We start from the raw sequence: 20,244 nt of genomic DNA on the forward strand, positions 1-20,244 counted from the left end.
TGTCAATTCCTGGTGAATTCCTAGATGCCCCAGAAATTCCAAGTTCACAATTTATCAGCAAAGTGGAGAAAGTAATTGCCGGGTTTTCAACCCCTCCACCTCATCATGTGCAACATTCGCCTTCAGTTGAGATTCCTGCAGCTCTGAAAGCAGCCAAGTTTGTGTTTGTTCGAGAAGATGCCAGCAAACCCTCACTCAGTCCTCTTTACCGTGGTCCCTACCAAGTTATAGAACGGCGGAGTAAATTCTTCCGCCTCCAGATTGGTACCAAAGTAGACTCAGTTTCTGTAGACCGGCTTAAACCAGTGATATCTGATGTTCCAGTGATCCCTGTAACTCCTCCGCCTCTAGGTCGTCCTCCTCTTCGCCAGTCAAAGGATCCTCCTGACCTTTCCTCCGCCGCGAAGTCGTCCGCCTCAAAGAAGAAATCTGTGATGTTTTTAAACCAACCTATAATCATACCAAGAAGAAACCCTCACAGACAAGTCAGAAAAGAAGTCTTAGCTCCGCCTTGACTCCGCCTTGCCTTCTTGGGGGGAGTACTGTGGCGGAAGACGATCTGAGGAGTTAGAAGCCGGATATTCAGACGCGGCAAGATGAGCTCTGATTCTGCCACGTCACCTTGATATATATATTTTCGATTTCTTAAATTTAGATTTTCAATAAGTTTAGTCAATAAAGTATTTATTTAAACTTCGGTCGTGTTAAACTGAGCGTAGCCAAAGGATAGCCATTATCCTGCCATTTCCAAAAGGTAGTCTGCCATTTTTCCGCTCTCTAAAATACTAGAGATATTATTTGGTTTAAATTTTAATTTATTAAATAAAACCATGAAAATGTCTCATTCTGTACGAAATCATTTATATCTCAGGTAATTATGAAAGCACAGAAAAGGCAGACCACATTTTGGAAATGCCAGGGCTAGGGCTATTATGTAACTATTGTTTTATAAAAATATATTGCTAAAACAGGTTATCTATGTTGACTTGAATGCCGCAAGGTTTTTCTAAGGTAAAAGACGACTTAGAATTTATCAATGAATTCATATTATTCCGGGTTATTAAGAACATCACTGTAGTTCTGAGCTCCATTTAGCAGCAACAATAATTTTACATTTTAAACTTTAAAGGGTTATTCTCAGATTTGATATTTCACATTATAATTTTTTGGTTCACAACACAACTTAGCAAATCTTTATTTTAAAACCTCCGATATTTTTCGGAAATCCGAATTTTCTGGCGAAAACTATCAATTACTAAGATTGCATGGTTTAGTTTTGTTTCTTACTACATATAAAAAATAGAGGTATTTTGTGTATTTTAAAAAAGCTAAATAAATCCTTTATAAAAAGCTTTTTTCTTCTGTTTAGTTTTGTTATGGATACTTTTATTAAAAATATAAAGTTTTCTTTTTTACTTTCGTACCCGTAAGCGAACCTTTTAAAATATATAATCTGAACTGGTTAGGTCGAAAAAGACGTAGGTGCGTTTTCCATAAAGCGGTCAATAGTCTATACCTGTTAAACTTATAATCAAACATTTAATTAAATGCATAATTATTTCAAAGTTTAACTTTACAAACTTTAAACAATTATTTGTTTTTCATCATTTGATTGTGTAGAAACTAAATTAAAACCCAGCTTTCGTCACGATACATGAAGGAGTAGAAACCAATTCCATTACCAACCATTCTCTTAACAGGACTTTCTACCTAATTTCCAGTAAACCTCTTTTAAATGTGATAAATTCTGTCTAAGTCCTTTTTTTTCTGCTGCATAAATCCAAAGTAAAAATGTTTAGATTGTATTTAGTGGAGCGGAGGAGTCCAAAAAATGAAAAATTGTAATTTGTTTTAATTGGGTCTTTTGTTCCAAGTTGAGGGAGGGATAAGTTCCTGAAGGGGCAATTAAGGTCAAAGGGTTTGCAGTTTAATTATCTCGATGCAAAAAAGTGCTTTCTTTTTTTATATTGTTTAAAATAAATATCTTGATACCTGGTAACAGCTTTGAGATGTTTTCTATTTTTATTCTTTCTTTATCTGACTCTTCTGTCTCCTGTGCAAGAGTTTCATCTTTGGTCTATAAAATAAAATCATTATTAAACTTCAGTAAGTTTATCTTAGACTTTGTCTAAAAGAAAAAGCAAAGATTTCTCAGCATTTCTTGATAATTTAAAGGTTAAGTGGTTAAATAACTTAAATCTTCTTGCATCAACATAGATATATAGTTTTACTAGTAACTTATTAAATCACTGATGAGGGAAAATGAGTCTGCTTACCCTGCACAATTTCTGGGTCTTACGTTCATTCAACTATTTAAAGTCATAACTTGAATCCAAAATTCGTCTTCCTATTCCGGAGTTTTCTGGTTCTCACTCTACATTTATACAAACCCTTGAAGAAGGTTTAGATTATCTGTAAACTCCAGTATATCTCATCAGATCTCTTTATTTATACAAACCCATGAAGAAGGTTTAGATTATCTGTTTACTCCAGTATATCTCATCAGATCTCTTTATTTACATTTATACAAACCTGGAGAAGGTTTAGGTTATCTGTATACTCCAGTATATCTCATCAGATCTCTTTATTTACTTTTTTACAAACCTGGAGAAGATTTAAATTATCTCTTTATTTATACAAACCCATGAAATAGGTTTAAATTATCTGTATACTCCAGTATATCTCATCAGATCTCTTTATTTTTACAAACCCATGAAGAAGGTTTAGTTTATCTGTATACTCCAGTATATCTCATCAGATCTCTTTATTTTTACAAACCCATGAAGAAGGTTTAGATTATCTGTTTACTCCAGTATATCTCATCAGATCTCTTTATTTATACAAACCCATGCAGAAGGTTTAGATTACCTGTATACTCCAGTATATCTCATCAGATCTCTTTATTTTTACAAACCCATGAAGAAGGTTTAGATTATCTGTATACTCCAGTATATCTCATCAGATCTCTTTATTTACTTGTTTACAAACCAATGAAGAAGGTTTAGATTACCTGTATACTCCAGTATATCTCATCAGATCTCTTTATATATACAAACCCATGAAGCAGGTTTAGATTATCTGTATACTCCAGTATATCTCATCAGATCTCTTTATTTACTTTTTTACAAACCTGGAGAAGATTTAAGTTATCTGTATATTCCAATATATCTCATCAGATCTCTTTATTTACTTTTTTACAAACCTGGAGAAGGTTTAGATTATCTGTATACTCCAGTATATCTCATCAGATCTCTTTATTTACTTTTTTACAAACCTGGAGAAGATTTAAGTTATCTGTATATTCCAATATATCTCATCAGATCTCTTTATTTACTTTTTTACAAACCTGGAGAAAGTTTAAATTATCTGTATGCTCCAGTATTTCTCATCAGTTCGCCTTATATACTGTAACACAAAATCGGAGAGGGTTTAGTTGTCCATATACTCCTGTATATCCCGTCTAAGGATATTGTATCAATACCTACCTGGACAAGATTTAGTTTATCTCTATACTCCTGTGTATCTCATCTAAGTATCTTGTATCAATTCGTATACCTGGAGAAGGTTTAGTTTAGCTCTATACTCCTGTATATTACGTCTAAGGTTCTTGTATTAATACCTATACCTGGAGAAGGTTTAGTTTAGCTCTATACTCCTGTATATCCCGTCTAAGGTTTTTGTATCCTGATCTTTTCCTCTCTGTATCCTGGTCCAGGTTCTTCAGTTCTTCTCTTAACTGTTCCATTCTCTCAGCTCTAGTGATGTGCAATAAGTTGGTTGGGTTTTTGCCTTTATTTTCATTTAGGATCCAAATTTGTCATAGTAGAGGAAAATCGTTGATTTTAAACATTTGCTGTTCTTACACTTAGCCCAATTTGACCCTGGCAGAAAATAAAGGCAAAAAACGAACCAGAGACGGCCCGAAAACGAACCAGAAACGACCCGAAAACGAACCAGAAACTATCCGAAAACGAACCAGAAACGACCCGAAAACGAACCAGAAACGACCCGAAAACGAACCAGAAACGACCAGAAAACAAACCAGAAACTACCCAAAAACTAATCAGAAACGACCCAAAAACGAACCAGAAACGACCCGAAAACGAAAAGATGACGATAATTTTTGGATCGTTTTTGTTTATTTATATTTTTAAAAAAAATAAAGAAATAAATAATAAAAGACAGAATATAAGAAATTTTGTTAAAAGCTTTAAAAAAGAAATAAACGACCAACAATACTACTCAGATCTGAATGTAGGAGAGAAATACAAAAAAAATGGAATTATTATAAATTAAGATAATCAATAGAAATATGACCGTTTTTCTACAATTTTTAACCTTTTTAATCTTTCTGCATTTTCTTCGTTTCCAATCTCTGATTCTGGATTAAAGGTTTCAAACTTCTCCTGGTACTGTCTAGAACCAGGGCCCGGACGAATACCTATATCCGTATCTGTATCTCGAACCAGGATTTTCTCCAACACTAAAACGTTATATATAAAAAACGTTTTAAAGAATTTTACATAAATGCATAAATGCCTCAACATGTATAAATACAAAGATTTACATGTTTAAATATTTTGAGACACACTGTTGTACAGGAACTAAACACTTGCCCACTCCTGTATGCCGAGTCCATTAGCGCCTGATCCAATCAGGGTTCAGTCATGTGTTTGTTGTCTTTATCTGAACCAATTGAAATAGTATGGCGGTAACATATATCGTTCTATCTATCTCATTATACAATTAGAGTTATGATCCTTCAATGGGCGCTATCAGTAAATGGAAATATTTACTTCTACTGAAACTATAGTGTGTCCCAAACTCTATATTTCTAAACTATAGCGACCATATATCGTCTTTGCACAGACAGTGGAAATGCGGGAACAAGAAACCATAAATCTGCAATCCAGTATTTTGTAGTTGTTAAATATGTATAGATGTGATCCATATATATATTTATACAAATATAATTGTCTAAACCTATTCCGAGGTGTGTAAGTGAGAGATGTTCAAAAAAACCCTATAGCTTGACAAATTAAAATTTCAAACTTTGGCTATTAAATCATAGTGTTATTCATCTTAAACACTTGATCTTAATATCCCATGTAGACACTTTGAAATCTGATGTCCACTATAGTTTCAGTAGAAGTAAATATTTCCATTTACTGATATCGCTGATATAAGGATTCATAACTCTGATTGGATAATGAGATAAATAGAAAGAGAGCCAATAAACTTGCAATTAATACTACCAAGACGAAAATTATAGTCTTTCATCCTAAGCAAAAAAAAAGTTGAAGATTTTCAGTTTATTTTTAGTTGCAATGATTTGAATTCTTTTCCCGATCCCAGATTCATTTTCCCTATTGAAAGGATTAATAACAGTTCAAGGGTTCCGGCTTTTAAAATGCTTGGCGTTTTTCTCGATGAAAATCTTAATTTTGAATATCATATTAAGCAAACTAGAAACAAGATATCTAAGGCGTTATTCCCGATTAGTAAAGCTAAGCATTTATTGTCGTCTTCTGCCTTAAAGTCTCTCTATTATGCTCTAGTTCATCCTCTTTTTCTATACTGCTTTCCTATCTACTCGTCTGCCTCGCTAAAATCTTTAAACTCGTTATTCCTTTTGCAAAAAAAATGTGTCAGAATTATCTCGAAATCTAAATTCAACGCTCATACTGAGCCATTGTTTCACTCTACTCAGATATTACCCTTTCATGATTTAATCCTTCAGCAGAAACTTATGTTAATGCATTCAATTGATAAAAACTATAGTCCAGTATCTTTTGGAAATTTTTTTGTAAAAAACTCTGTATTAACTATGAACCTGTATAATTTAAGAAACTCGGATGAATATTTTATCCCAAGAGTTGCTAATGAATCTTTACGTCGATTTCCTTTCTTTGATTTGCCTAAATGTCGGAATAATCCTGAAATTTCAAGTATTACTAATAAACTTTCTTTTAAATCTACGATTAAAAATCATTTGCTGTTAAAGAGGGACATTTTTATTTGCAACAAACTATTTTGCTGGTCATGCTCTAGTTGATCGTCATTTTTAACTGCATACACATAATCTTCTTTCTATGACAATGGATTTTTAAGTCAAGAAATTTGCATTTTTTAAATCCTTATAAAAATCGGTGCTCTGGCATTGCTTTTTTTGAAAAATGTATTGTTAATGGGTGGACCTTAATTTTTTGCTATTTTTTTTGCAGCGCCAAAAAAATTAGGAATGCAAAAGTTCCTGGCGCCTCTGTTTCTGTTTTCTACCTACTGTCTCAAATCAAGAACCAAATTTAAAACATGTTAATTGAGCAAATCTGACCCTGTTCCTCCGTCTTATCCAAACGCAGTCCCACGACGTTTCAATTCAGTTCTAATAAATACCACGGTAAACTGACAGGAGACCAACCTGAAAACAGCTCTGCTATGGCTGCTTTCCTTCCGTTGATAATAAATATTAATCATATAGATATGCAATTTTTATGCACAAACTGTCATATTTTCAACGGAAAAATAAATTATTAGATTAGATTAGATTAGATTAGATGTTACCGCCATACTATTTCTATTGGTTCAGAATAGACAACAAACACATGAATGCACCCTGATTGGATTAGAAGCTAATGGACTCGGCATACAGGAGTGTATCGAAGAAGAAGAAGAAATTACTCCGTATGCCTGCATAAGATGGAGATCAATGCTTGAATCCAAGATTCACAACACAAAAGTTATGACTTCACATTGCATGAGATTTAAGAATTTTAAAGGATTGAAGAGAGAAATAAGTTCCTTTAGGATGTAACAGAAAGATAGAGGGGGGGATCACTCCTGTATGCCGAGTCCATTAGCGCCTCATTCAATCATGGTTCAGTCATGTGTTTGTTGTATATTCTGAACCAATAGTAATAGTATGGCGGTAACATTTATCTTTCTATCTATCTCATTATCCAATTAGAGATATGAATCCTTCAATCGGCGCTATCAGTAAATGGAAATATTTACTTCGACTGAAACTATGGTGGGATTAGTTACGGGTTCAGAATAGTGAATGTCATGGATATGTACAATGTGCTATTTTTATTAAAAATAGAGTATTAAAGTCGTCTTCCAATTCGAGAGTTTTCTGGTTCTCATTGTACTTATTTATTTCCCTTCCTAAGTTATATCTCACCTATAGATTCCCCAAAATTCAATATTTCTCCGGGTTCCCATTTTACAGGTTCCCCTTCTTTTCCAGGTTCCCCTTTTCCAGGTTCCCCTTCTTTTCCAGGTTCCCCTTCTTTTCCAGGTTCCCCTTCTTTTCCAGGTTCCCCTTCTTTTCCAGGTTCCCCTTCTTTTCCGGGTTCTCCCTTCTCTTCAGTATTTAGAGAAAGATCTTGTCCAAGTTTTAATTCCCCTAGTTTGTGAACTGCAGAACTACAACAAAAATATAAACCAAAACTGCAACTTTTAATCACTGCTATAGAACAAACATCTTTTATCATATCAATCTTCAGACTTTGTAATTTACTTAAAACTGAAAATTCGTAGTCGTCAAAATGGAGATTTATTTATAGATCAAAAACTCAAATTTCTTATCTCTATATCTTACACATAATTTTGTAAACTTTTGATATTTCAAACTTAGATTATTTGATCTAACAGAAATTACATTTTGAAATATCCAAGGTCTCCGACATTGGGTTGTTAAGATATAAAGATTAGAAAATCAAAGTTTGTGATAAAACTCAATTCCATTGTATTCAATTCGTGGATTTTCACACCACAGACAAGAAAAAAATGGAAGAGATAAGTGGAAGAGATGGAAGAGATGGAAGATATGGAAGAGGTGGAAGAGATGGAAGAGATGGAAAAGATGGAAGAGATGGAAGAGATGGAAGAGATGGAAGAGATTCTAATCTAATCTAATCTAATCTAATATAATCTAATCTAATCTAATCTCAATCTAATCTAATCTAATCTAATCTAATCTAATCTAAATCTTATCTAAGTATGAATCTGAATCTGAAAGTATCTAAACCTGAACATTTTTCTCCTGTTTAGAAGATCCAGGGCTGAGTTTCTAGTTTCTCTAGGTAGCAGTCTCAGGGCACTCTCTAGATAATAGATATAGGAAGGTAGGTAGGTAGGTAGGTAGGCAGGTAGGTAGGTAGGTAGGCAGGTAGGTAGGTAGGTAGGTAGGAAGATATAAGGGAGGTAGGAAGGTAGGTGGGGAGCTAGGTAGGTGTGTAAGGAGGTAAGTACTTGAGTATGTAGTTAGATTGGTAGTTAGGTAGGTAGGTGGTGAGGTAAGTACTTGAGAATGTAGAAAGATTGGTAGTTAGGTAGGTAGGTTGGGAGGTAAGTACTTGAGTATGTAGAAAGATTGGTAGTTAGGTAGGTAGGTGTGTAAGGAGGTAAGTACTTGAGTATGTAGTTAGATTGGTAGTTAGGTAGGTAGGTGGGGAGGTAAGTACTTGAGAATGTAGAAAGATTGGTAGTTAGGTAGGTAGGTGGGGAGGTAAGTACTTGGTAGTTAGGTAGTTATAGTTTGGTAAATTAGGTAGATAGTTTAAGTCTTTAAGTTTAAGTGTAAGTGTCAGCATGCAAAAGTAAAAACTATGGTTCCCGGGGGGGGGGGGGTAATCACTATTTTGCTCCTAAAAAGATATCCTCTCTCATCCTTGAAAAATTAATGTAAACACCCCTGAGAGGAATTTTAGGTAAGTTTCAAGTTCAGGTTCTTTACCTAATGTAAAGTCTGGAAAACAATCTGAGCAGGAGCAGAAAGAATCACATTCGGACGGGTTTGGTATTCTTTCAATCAATGAATCACGAACGGATTGATTTGCTCTGTCTGCAACCTAGAATGTCTGAATAATTACAGTGTTACCCACAAAGGATGAGACTTCAGAGACGACTGTACGGAATGTATTAAATAAGCAATTGAATAATTATGTTTAAGGAAGAAGAGTTAGTTTAACCTTGCAATCTTCATATTATCTGAACTTCAGGTCGTCTCTGTAGTCTCATTTTGTTTTGGGTAACCCTGTACGACTGTTTTGGCAATAAAACATAATTTTGTTGTTTTTAAGTCTTTTAATGTTGAGATATGACAGCTGTTAAGAAAAATCGTGGTAAAATATTTTTTAAACCATAATTTACAATAAAAATATTATTCAAAACAGGTTTTATATTAAATATTCTTTATAAACCTGATTTATACCTGATTTCTGAGAACTCTCCCAGCGTCTCTACGGAGTGTAAGATAAGGAGAAATATCTTCTTCCTCCTCCTCCTCCACCTCCCTTCAAGATATGATATATCAATACAAACTGGACAAAAAGAGAATGTAAAATTTAGGCGACATGACCAGGGAGTAAGGATGGAAGGGAGATATAACTGACGCGGTTCGCCCTAGCATATGATTATGCGTTCTTTGCAGACGGGTACTCCATTTGTATAAGAAATATTCAAAATAGATTATTGTATACTCGGTAATTGTACATCAGACAAATATTTCTTATACAAATGGAGTACGCGTCTGCAAAGCAAGTATATTGTATAATCATATGGTAGGGTGAACCGCGTCAGTTATATCTCCCTTCTATTCCTTAGCTTACTCCCTGAACATGACTAATGCAACTTTGTGACCGCATACCTCCTCTAGTTTATTTGATAACATATTAAAAATACCAAACAAATTTGTTCTTCTCAATAGCTTATCAATAGGAGAAGTGATGTTTAAAAACATAAAATATTTCAATTTATTTTAGTTTAACGTAATATTGTTTGTTTACAGCGCTCAAGGTGACTTCATCGGGTTTTCGCGTTGTACAATCATGACCTTGCACTTTTAACAAGTACGATAAAAATTCTTAATCAAAGGGGCTGTGAAGGAACATGACTCTTATTAGATGGAGGGTCATTTGACATTTGAAGGGCAGTCCCATTAAGACCAGTCAAATTCAAGGACTGTACTCTGTACTCCATGCAGTACACTTGTTTTGTACCCAAAATTATTTTACAGTTAAACTCTAAATCAGCCATACATCGAAAGAATTCATCAAATGTCGTATTCTTCACTTTCTGATAATGGAATGTTGCAGATATTAAGTTTTTTAATTAAATGAGTATATGGAACTCTTTAAAACTGTTCCCGCATATTCATGGCTATTTATTTTTTTTTTCGCAAATACTGTAATTCAGATTTACGTAAAATAGTAAAAAAAAACCATTGAAAAATTTTCAAGACGACATTTGATAAATTCTTTCGATGTATGGCTCATTTCGGTTTTAACTGTACAATATTTACGATTATGTTTAATAGAGACACAGCCATGACTTCTACGGAATGATGGTCAACTGCTTATTACATATGTTTGTTCTTTTAAGGGTATGATGATTTGATGGCATAATCATTTGATGTTTCAGGATGTTTATAACAATCAGTACCTTCCCTTCCTTCCCCTCACCTCCGTACCCTTCCCTTCCTACCCCACACCTCCAAAGAACTTTTAAAAAGTAGTATTTTGTTCACCTTGGTAATTTATCCATTAGGAATATGAGTAGGGACCGTATATCCCGCTCTGTTGGATACAAAAATGTTTGGTATCCAATCTCTCCTGAAAAAGAAATTTTATTGTGGTTTTCCAGTGATCAATTGTGGAACCACATTTTTGTGTTATGTTCATATTGAAGCTATTTTGGTTCAAAATTCTTAAAAATCAAAACAAAATGGCTGGAAGTAGCCAACTATTATCATGAAATTCAAAATGGCCGAACCCAATGACCTGTGAAACCAAGATTTGTACAAACATCCGCCATCTTTTTTCCAGCTTTGAACTTAGCGCTCATTCCTGAGGGAAACCTAAATTATTATAAGTCGTGTTTTAAAATTCCTGACTTGACCTTTATTCTTAAAAAAATATATTGAAAAAACTTCAGAAACCTTTTAAGACTATAAATATATAACCTAAAATTATTTATTTATCACAAGATTTTTAATAAATAACGAATTTTGACAAAATTCAAAACTGATGAAACTATTTGTTTAGGTTAAAAAGACAATAAAAATGAAAATAGAACTGCAAACCTGGTTGGGAGAGAAATCTCTGAATCTATTTTATTAATCATTCCAGAAACTATTCTTATTATACTTTCAGTTTTAAGGTCACCAACACTCTTCTCCTAAACATTATATGCATAAAAAGATGATAATAATAACAATACTAATCAGGGGCGTATTCAGCGGGGGGGGGCCTATGGGGTCTAAGCTCCCCCTGGAAAAGTGAAATCTATTGTTTTCAGGGGGTTTTCAGGCCCAAACGGGTGCTGAGCCCCCCTCCCCTGGAAAGATAAAAAAAATTTAAGCCCCCACCCTAGACAAATTCCTAAATACGCCCCTGATACTAATGATAATATAATTCAAAATCAAAGTTGAGAGCAATATGTCACATGTTGTAATAATTGTATTACCTGTACCTGTACCTGTACCTGTACCTGTACATGTACCTGTACCTGTACCTGTACTTGTACCTGTACCTGTACCTGTACTTCAATTCCAAGATCTTGAACGGTTTGAAAAATAATGTTATCTGCATCCTCCATTTTATCTTCATTACAAGAATTTTAAGTTTATTAATACAAAAAATACAGAACTTAGAATCAAATAGGTTTTCATACAATGAAAAGATTGGAAACCTAGATCCGTCTAGGATGAAAATGAGAAACCTTGATCCGCCCTGGATACGGATTGGAATCTTGGATCCATCCTGGATACAGATTTGAAACCTAAATCTGTCATGGACATAGATTGGAAACCAGGACCAGTCCTAGACAAAGATTAGAAACCCGGATCTGTCCTAGATAAAGGTACTGAAACCTGGATCCGTCTTGAAAAAAGATTAGAAATTTTTATCCTGGATAAAGATTGAGAAATCTGATCCGTCCTGTATATGGATTAGAAACCTTAATCCGTACTGCAGAAAGATTGGAATCCTAGACACAGATTGGAAACCTTTATCCGTCCTGGATACAGATTGGAAACCTTGATCCGTCCTGGACACAGATTTAAACATCTTAATCCGTCCTAGATAACGATTGGAAACCTTGATCCATCCTAGATAACGATTAGTTTCCTTGATACCTTGAGACAAACTTGAAACACTGATCAGTCCTGGAGATAGATTTAAAACATGAATCCAACCTAGATATAGATTGAAATCCTTGATCAGTCCTGAATAAAATTAAAACTATTAATCGCATTTTTGCATTGAAAATAAATGTTTTTCACTCTTATTTGTTCGAAATCTACAACATTTCTTTCACTGATTTTTGAAGATAAGAAGCAATAATGGGAGTTAACAATATTGAATATTTTCATAAATGTCGTCTTGCATAGTTTTTAGGTTTTGGGATTATCTGGTGTGTTTTTGGTTGAAAGTTATAAATAAAAAATAATCAATAATAATCAAATAATGATCAAAACTGCATCCAAATGAAACCAACAGTGTTTCAAATAATTCTATGGATATATTTGTCGCTTGCTGTATTTTCTCAAAACCAATATTTAAACGTTCAAATTGTCCTGAAATGGCATCTTTCAACTTGAATTTTTTTCCCCAGCTTTTTTTTAAAAAGATGTCTCCCTAAGAGTATTCCATACAAAGGTGAATGAAACGTACTCTATTTGTTGTCTCTAGAGACTCTAGATAAGTTATCATATTACAAGTAAAGGAACTAAATACTCGCCAAAGTTCTAATTTATCGGTTTAACTTCACTGTGATTCAAAGGTCTCAAGCTCTGAGGCAAAAAAATCTAAGAGAATTTTGCCAATTACTTTTTTAAATCCAAAGCTAACAACAAGTGATGTATAGTGTTAAAATGTACATGTAAAAAGCTGCAGAAAAGTAAGTTGTCACATTCAGTAAAAGAAGTAAACGCCAAGTGCTTGCTACAAGCTCTAATTTCCTATTCCTCATATCATGGCATCCTTATAATGAAAACCTTTGTTATTTCAAACTTTGACAATTTAATCTATTAGAATTTATAGTATAAAACATCAAAGGTCTACGACAGTAGGTTGAAAAAGTATAGGAATTAGAAAATTAGAGTTTGTGGCACATGTTGAGTTTTTTTTGTTTATCAACCAAAGTACAAATTATTCTATCACACTAAATACCCGAGACAGTCTCTTATATTTATTATTTAGATATTTCGTAAATAATATTTGAACACCTGACCACACAGTCCAGTTAATATAGATAAGAGAATAATTCAGTTCTCCCGTTCTACTCAACATCCTACACCATGATATATATTCTTATCCTTCTCCCAACCCTCTACTTTCTCTGGCCAAAGAGACTAACTCGGATATTCTCCGTCCTGTACGCAGGGCTGTATCCTGGAGAGCACCTGGAGAAGTTTGACGGAGTAAAGTTGGGATTCGTTCCGTCTTCGGAGGATGAAAAGCGGGATTGTTTTAAGGAGAAGAGAATTTTCTATATCTTAGCACAAGGAAGGTTTTAATTTTATATCTGAAAAAACAGGAAAGTAAAAGTGAACCCGATAAAAATTGTGGAAACTGGAAGACGACATTTTAGCAATCATATGTGAATTTTATGTTATTATAAACCAAACACCAGTAGTTTGACAAAAACGTATTGATTACAGGGTCTGTGTAAACTAGAAAAATGCTGTATTTCATGTTTCTTGGACGGACGATATGAAATCCTAACTTCTGTCTAACAGTCGTTTACCAACTCCACAGTTTTATGAGTCTTACTATAGCCAAAATATTTTTTAAAAATCTTTTTCACGCGGCTTTCATTCAAGTTTCATATCAATCTCTTTCCATTAATAAATACTAATTGCAGACTGCATTAAAGAAAACTCAAAGTTTTTGGAATTCTAGTTTTGTCATTTTTTTATTGTAAACAGAAAATTGTGTAGTAAATATCTAAGACCAAGAATAATAAAAGTATTGAAACCGACCTGTAGATGAGACTGGAAAATTGTCTAGTAAATATCTTAGACCAAGGATAATAAAAGTATTGAAACCGACCTGTAGATGAGACTGGAAAATTGTGTAGTAAATATCTTAGACCAATGATAATATAAGTATTGAAACTGGCCTGTAGATGAGACTGGAAAATTGTCTAGTAAATATCTTAGAACAAGGATAATAAAAGTATTGAAACTGACCTGTAGATGAGACTGGAAAAGATTGCATTGATCTCCAAATATTCCCAGAGAAGAATCGATCTGTTTTTAAACTTCTCCTTCGTCAGGACGGAGAAGAGTACAGTTGCTCCGGAACCTGTCAGAGTACGGAGGAAATCATTTCATGTGGTAAACTACAGGTGGAGATTTTAGAACCATGTCGGAGAACCAGGGTTTCCTTCTCAGGATTGATGAACCAGGAGACAGAGTTTGTCAAGTTCAATTTTTTCTTCCAAGTTCTAAACTGTCCAATAAACCTAGACCTGGGTTGGGTGCAGTTTGGTTCAGCCGTAGGAACAATTCTCAAGGGTTCGGAGGAAAAGGAATTTCATTTCAGGTAACCCATGATCAGGGAGTATACAGGGGGTATACACTTTCTACAAATTCGAGTATACGCTCCTGAGAATGAAAATACAAAATGTTATAAATTTTATAATAATCCTGTACTTAATTGTTTCCCTGGAGAAATTCGTTTACGTACAGCTCCTAACAAGAGAATTACAAAAACAAGTATGAACCAAGGAGTATGAACCAAGGAGTATGAACCAAGGAGTATGGAATAGAACTGACGCGACCTTCCCTACCATATATATGTTTATACGTGCTTTGCAGACGGATACTTCATTTAAATAAGAAATAGGCTGAGCAGGCCTATAGTGTTCCGGCACGCCATGCTACGGTTCCATGTAATATATTTTGACTGACATCTAACGGCCACTTGTTGCATTCAGGGGTTAAGTTTTCCAACTTTATAAGAAATACTCCAATTTTAAACATAAAATATAACGTTTATGAACATTGCCTATTTTTAAAGATTTTGCATTTTCTATTCAAAGGATTCATAAATATCCCTGAATACAGATGTCTCCTGATTGGTCGTGTACAGTACTTGTACACAATAGAACATGCTGTGGAAAATATCGCATATTATATGTGTTAATCTATCTCTGTAACTCTCTTATCTCAGGTCTGATGTAACAATTACCGCGTATACAATAACCTATTCTAAATATTTCTTATCACAAATGGAGTACCCGTCTGCAAAGCATGTATAATCTGGTAGGGCGGGCCGCGTCAGTTGTATCTTCCTTTTCTATTTCATACTCCTTGTTATGAACCCTTGTATTTTTTCTGAATAGTCATTTTTTATCTTGTTGAAGTTGCTTATCTCAAAACAGTTAAAAATATATGTTTTAATAAAGAGGTGCACGAGGATGGAGTGCGAGGAATCAGGACGAGGTTGAGATAATCTCAACTCTGGGAGGGCGGATAGTACTGCTCTCCCAGGACGGATCTGCTCTATTCTATCCCGGGAAGTATGGAACAAAACTGAGAAGGCTCCAAGATGATCAGTATCAAGGCACGGGAATTATTTTAGATTCTAATTTTTTTCGTTGACTGTCTCTAACACATATCATTTCTCAACATTTATTCCCATACCTCCAACTATATAAATCCGGCACAAGTTACTTGTATTGAGAACCGCAACTAAAAATAATCAATTTGATATGGGAAAAGATGAATAACTCCATCATTTAAGAGTACCATTGTAAGTTTGATATTATTATTATTTCTTCAATGTGAAAATCACTCCATATTTGATAATTGGTTCAATAATTGAGCAAAATTCTTACAGATTTGCTTGTTTTAAAGAAATATTTTCTTGGTTAAGATGAGGAGAGCAGGATAGTCTCTATCTCCAGGTCTCTGGGGAAGGTTCATCTTGACTCCGAGGACACTGTTAAGTACAGTTCTAATCTCTCACCTCCCCTCCTTCAAGAACAAGTTGTAAAACAGGAAGACGAGTTTGATGTGAAGGCTGAAATTGTAACTTTTCAAGATGCTGAGTGTTTACAGAAACATCTAGGTAGAAAACTATAGTGCAGGGCAGTATCTATAAAATAGTAATCTCTCTTTTTTTCTTTATTTTTTTTAATATCCGATCATATCTTATGACCCTTTAACTAATTTGCCTCTAATTTTGATTGTGGAACTCGGTAGAACCACGGGAATGTTCTAGCTTGATCTTAAAAATTATAAATTAAGTAGTTTGATTATTTCTCCAAGCAAAGCTGGGTTTCCCAGCTAGCTTAAACATACTATAAAAGGTCAAATGTAAAAAAAACTGTGCCATTGGAAAAGCTCGAATTATACTTATTGTCTAGAATACCCAGATGACTTTTTTAAAACTCTTAAATACTGTCGATTCGAAGGTTTAATTTGGTTTTCCGTCTTTGGGAACTATTATTTCACCCTAAACTAAGCTCTCTATGGTATAATCGCAGTACACAGTTCGAAAGAAAAGAGGGGTTTAGCGGAGAGGGATTAATGTAAAAAATTTATTTTTTTAAAACTACACTGTCGTCTGATCATTTATAAAAAACGTAAATATTAGGTAGGCCTTTCCTAAAAGCATTTAAATTAACATGTTACTGTAGAAGTTCTTTGTCCAAATGGAGTTAAATTATAATTTTTTACCATAGTTGGAGGTAAAGGATGTTCTCTGGGAACCCTGTCCCAATCCGGGTTTTCTGTACCCCCTGGCCTAGTTCTAACTACCACCCTAAGCAGTAAACTCTGCAGAGAAAACCACGTTGAAATCTCCTCAGCTCTAGGAATAAGAAACGATACAGAATATTTATCAAGGTGCCTAAAAATTATTTGAATTATTCACAGCAAATTTCGTTAGATTTTATTGTATTAACCACAAATTGAATGAACCTCCCAATCGAAACCTTTCTTTTATCATTTTATTTGTACTCAACCCTAAAATTGATTGTAGATTCGCACAAAAAAAAACTTTGATGCTGAATGTTTCTTGAAATAATAAAGATAATCTGGAAAGATCTGGAGAGCAGGATTCGAATATTCTAGAAGAAATCTGTAACAAGGTTGTAAACCAGATAACAGGTGATTACACAAATAATAATAATACCTTATCGTTAAACATTTGAGGCATACTGTAGGTCTGTAGGTCTGTAGGTGTAATTTTACCCTCTATATAAAGATGACAATGCCTGATATACAACAGTACCCTTCAAACTGCCTTGAAACCTTTCACTGATTAATAATGTGGAAGTTATTGTCGTTGTTCTTGGGTTTAGAGTGTTAACTCTGCATTTCTATCTGTCGTTTTTCTAGGTTTAAAGTGTTAACTCTGCATTCTTATCTGTCGTATTTCTAGGTTAAAAGTGTTAACTCTGGATTCCTATCTGTCGTATTACTAGGGTAAAAGTGTTAGCTCTGCATTCCTATCTGTCGTACTTCTAGGTTTAAAGTGTTATCTCTGCATTCCTATCTGTCGTTTTTCTAGGTTTAAAGTGTTAGCTCTGCATTCCTATCCGTCGTATTTCTAGGTTAAAAGTATTAACACTGTATTCCTATCTGTCGTTTTTCTAGGATTTAAAAGTGTGTAATTCGTGTAATTGTTTTTCTTTCTCTTTCTTTTAATAAAAATTATTAAATTGGAAAAAACAACTTTTTATTTTATGTGAGGTAAAACCTAAGATATGCATCTATTAAAGTTTAACAGATTCAACTTTATATATATTTACAAAACTAGAGAACATTTAATTAACTTTGTTTTTAACTGTATATCGCAGTATAAAATTGTAAATCTAGTCAAATCATAAGAACATTGTCAAATTATCCTACCTCTAGGTTCTGGAGTTACGGAGAGTATCCTGGAGAACCTGGAGATGGTTGGAAACTCAGTTTTTGGAGATATTTGGTCGGAGAAACTAGCTGTCAGGTCAATAAGAAAGGGACTGTGTCAGGTTCATATTGAAGGGACTGTGTCAGGCTTATATTGGAGGGACTGTGTCAGGTTTATATTGAAGGGACTGTGTCAGGTTTATATTGAAGGGACTGTGTCAGGTTTATATTGAAGGGACTGTGTCAGGTTTATATTAAAAGGACTGTTTTATGTTTCTGTAAGTGACTGTGTTTGGGTTATATTAAAGGAATGTGTTAGATTTATATCGAGAGACTCTAGGTCTAGTGGAGTAGATGATGACGGATTGGATACTATATATATTTTGTACTCTAGGTCTAGTGGAGCAGATGAAGACGGATTAGATACAAGTTTATATATGTAAATCAATATATATATATACATAGTATATATATCTAGTATATATATGTACTAGTTGTGCAGTACATGTATATATTTATATATATATATTGTCCTCTAGATCTAGTGGAGTGGATGAGGATGGATTGGATACTAGTTGTGCAGGACAGAATGAAACTATACTTGGAGTTCACGGAAAAAATCCTCTGCTAAGGTTGAAGATTAAAGATTAATTCTGTAGGTTTAGTGACCATTCATTTTTTAAGTTACTTTATCGATGAACAGCGATGCCTTTTATAATTTTTTATGAGAAGCAAATGAGTGTTTCCTGGTTTATTTTTTTGAATTTTTGTAACCAGTTGTAATAAAAGTAACAGTTAAATATCTCCAAGAGAAAGAATACTATTTAAAGATTGGAACACAGCTTTGTATTTGCAGGGTTAACAACATTTAAAGGCAATAGTTCAAATCTAGTCCATTGGGTAAAAGGTTTTAAATTAGAGGTAAAAATATATCTTTACAATGCAAAGTTTCTAAAACAATGAATGAAGGACAAAGTTATGGATTGCTTATGTCAGCGAAAAATCACCAGAATTGAAAGAACGGCAAACAAGAATATATTTGATATAAAAAATAGAAGAAGAGAGAAAATTAACTAAAATTAGAAGGATGGCTTATATCTTTAACATATTTAAAATTGAATAAGAGAAAAAAATAACTAAAATTAGAAGGATGGCTAATATCTTTAACATATTTAAAATTGAATAAGAGAAAATAACTAAAATTAGAAGGATGGCTAATATCTTTAACATATTTAAAATTGAATAAGAGAGAAAATTAACTAAAATTAGAAGGATGCCTAATATCTTTAATATGTTTAAAATTGAATAAGAGAGAAAATTAACTAAAATTAGAAGGATGCCTAATATCTTTAATATGTTTTAAAACTGAATAAGAGAGAAAATTGAAGAAGATTAGAAGGATGCTAATATCTTTAATATCTAAAATTAGAAGGATGGCCAATATCTTTAATATCTAAAATTACGCAGGAGTATTGAAAAGTGTTTAGCATCACAATATGCGTACAGATCTGTTCTCTACAGAAGGTAAATCAAAAATATAAATATTATTTTCTTTTTGAATTTAAGTTTTGAAAATACTCAGACAAAATGGTCAGCCTCTGGTCTCAAATATGGCAGTAGTAATACAAGTAAGTTGTTTAGTTATAATATTTTAAAAATAAGTTGGAAAATCAGAGTTTTTTCTTATTAAACTCATTCTGATATCGAGCAAATTAAAATATTTAATATACTTTTTCAAGACTAAGAACAAACTGAAGAATCAATTCATTTCCTTTTCTAGAGAATGGTTCCTGCAGATTCTGCTGGGGTTCTCTTCACAGCCAACCCTGTCACAGGTTGGTTAGATCACAGCTAACCCTGTCACATGTTGGTCAGATCACAGCTAACCCTGTCACAGGTTGATCAGATCACAGCTAACCCTGTCATAGGTTGGTCTAATCACAGGTAACCCTGTCACAGCATGGTCAGATCACAGCTAACCCTATCACAGCATGGTTAGATCACAGCAAACCATGTCACAACATGGTCAGATCACAGCTAACCCTGCCACAGGTTGGTCAGATTCACAGCTAACCCTGTTACAGGTTGGTCAGTTCCTTTAATATCTCTTATCCAGGAAACCCTTTAGATTATACAGTTCCTTTGATATCTCTTATCTAGGAAACCCTCTAGAGTATACAGTTCATTTAATATCTCTTATCCAGGAAACCCTCTAGAGTATACTGTTCCTTTAATATCTCTTATCCAGGAAACCCTCTAGAGTATACAGTTCCTTTAATATCTCTTATCCAGGAAACCCTCTAGAGTATACAGTTCCTTTAATATCTCTTATCCAGGAAACCCTCTAGAGTATACAGTTCCTTTAATATCTCTTA

At 33.8% G+C, this 20,244-nt stretch overlaps 2 protein-coding genes across 4 annotated transcripts; one reads left to right on the plus strand and one right to left on the minus strand.

Moving 5' to 3' along the window:
• Nucleotides 1-1,927: 1,927 nt before the first annotated feature.
• On the minus strand, nucleotides 1,928-11,612 carry LOC111697193 (uncharacterized). The gene is made up of 11 exons (XM_023467099.1): nucleotides 11,542-11,612; nucleotides 11,087-11,181; nucleotides 10,785-10,861; nucleotides 10,532-10,616; nucleotides 9,218-9,299; nucleotides 8,741-8,855; nucleotides 8,033-8,108; nucleotides 7,184-7,428; nucleotides 4,339-4,483; nucleotides 3,626-3,755; nucleotides 1,928-2,077 (listed from the first exon to the last, which is right to left on the minus strand). Exons 1-11 carry the CDS (start codon nucleotides 11,599-11,601, stop codon nucleotides 1,928-1,930), a joined length of 1,260 nt encoding a protein of 419 aa, XP_023322867.1. The 5' UTR covers nucleotides 11,602-11,612.
• Nucleotides 11,613-12,704: 1,092 nt separating this feature from the next.
• LOC111697200 (uncharacterized) lies at nucleotides 12,705-20,201 on the plus strand. Of its 3 annotated transcripts, none has more exons than XM_023467107.1 (13): nucleotides 12,705-12,903; nucleotides 13,206-13,511; nucleotides 14,204-14,552; nucleotides 15,418-15,575; nucleotides 15,888-16,082; nucleotides 16,699-16,830; nucleotides 17,048-17,125; nucleotides 17,876-17,966; nucleotides 18,409-18,501; nucleotides 19,337-19,393; nucleotides 19,452-19,497; nucleotides 19,650-19,704; nucleotides 20,030-20,201. In XM_023467107.1, exons 2-13 carry the CDS (start codon nucleotides 13,304-13,306, stop codon nucleotides 20,083-20,085), a joined length of 1,518 nt encoding a protein of 505 aa, XP_023322875.1. In that variant the 5' UTR covers nucleotides 12,705-12,903; nucleotides 13,206-13,303; the 3' UTR covers nucleotides 20,086-20,201. The 3 variants fall into 3 exon arrangements, with proteins under 3 accessions (XP_023322875.1, XP_023322876.1, XP_023322874.1); XM_023467108.1 differs by having other exon boundaries at nucleotides 13,275-13,511; XM_023467106.1 differs by lacking the exon at nucleotides 12,705-12,903 and having other exon boundaries at nucleotides 12,957-13,511.
• Nucleotides 20,202-20,244: the final 43 nt, after the last annotated feature.

This window comes from Eurytemora carolleeae, unplaced genomic scaffold (genome assembly GCF_000591075.1).
Source record: "Eurytemora carolleeae unplaced genomic scaffold, Eaff_2.0 scaffold273, whole genome shotgun sequence".
NCBI classification, from domain to species: Eukaryota; Metazoa; Arthropoda; class Copepoda; order Calanoida; family Temoridae; genus Eurytemora; species Eurytemora carolleeae.

What these genes read in the sequence shown, in the direction of transcription:
- LOC111697193 (XM_023467099.1), bottom strand. Translation starts at nt 11,601, where the DNA reads ATGGAGGATGCAGATAACATTATTTTTCAAACCGTTCAAGATCTTGGA. An exon ending in CTAATGGATAAATTACCAAG is followed by an intron (nt 9,300 to 10,531) that starts GTGAACAAAATA and finishes CATATCTTGAAG; the next exon opens with GGAGGTGGAGGAGGAGGAGG. An exon ending in TTTTCCAGACTTTACATTAG is followed by an intron (nt 8,109 to 8,740) that starts GTAAAGAACCTG and finishes TCTATTATCTAG; the next exon opens with AGAGTGCCCTGAGACTGCTA.
- LOC111697200 (XM_023467107.1), top strand. Translation starts at nt 13,304, where the DNA reads ATGATATATATTCTTATCCTTCTCCCAACCCTCTACTTTCTCTGGCCA. An exon ending in GTGTTTACAGAAACATCTAG is followed by an intron (nt 16,083 to 16,698) that starts GTAGAAAACTAT and finishes TTTTTACCATAG; the next exon opens with TTGGAGGTAAAGGATGTTCT. An exon ending in ATATGGCAGTAGTAATACAA is followed by an intron (nt 19,498 to 19,649) that starts GTAAGTTGTTTA and finishes TTCCTTTTCTAG; the next exon opens with AGAATGGTTCCTGCAGATTC.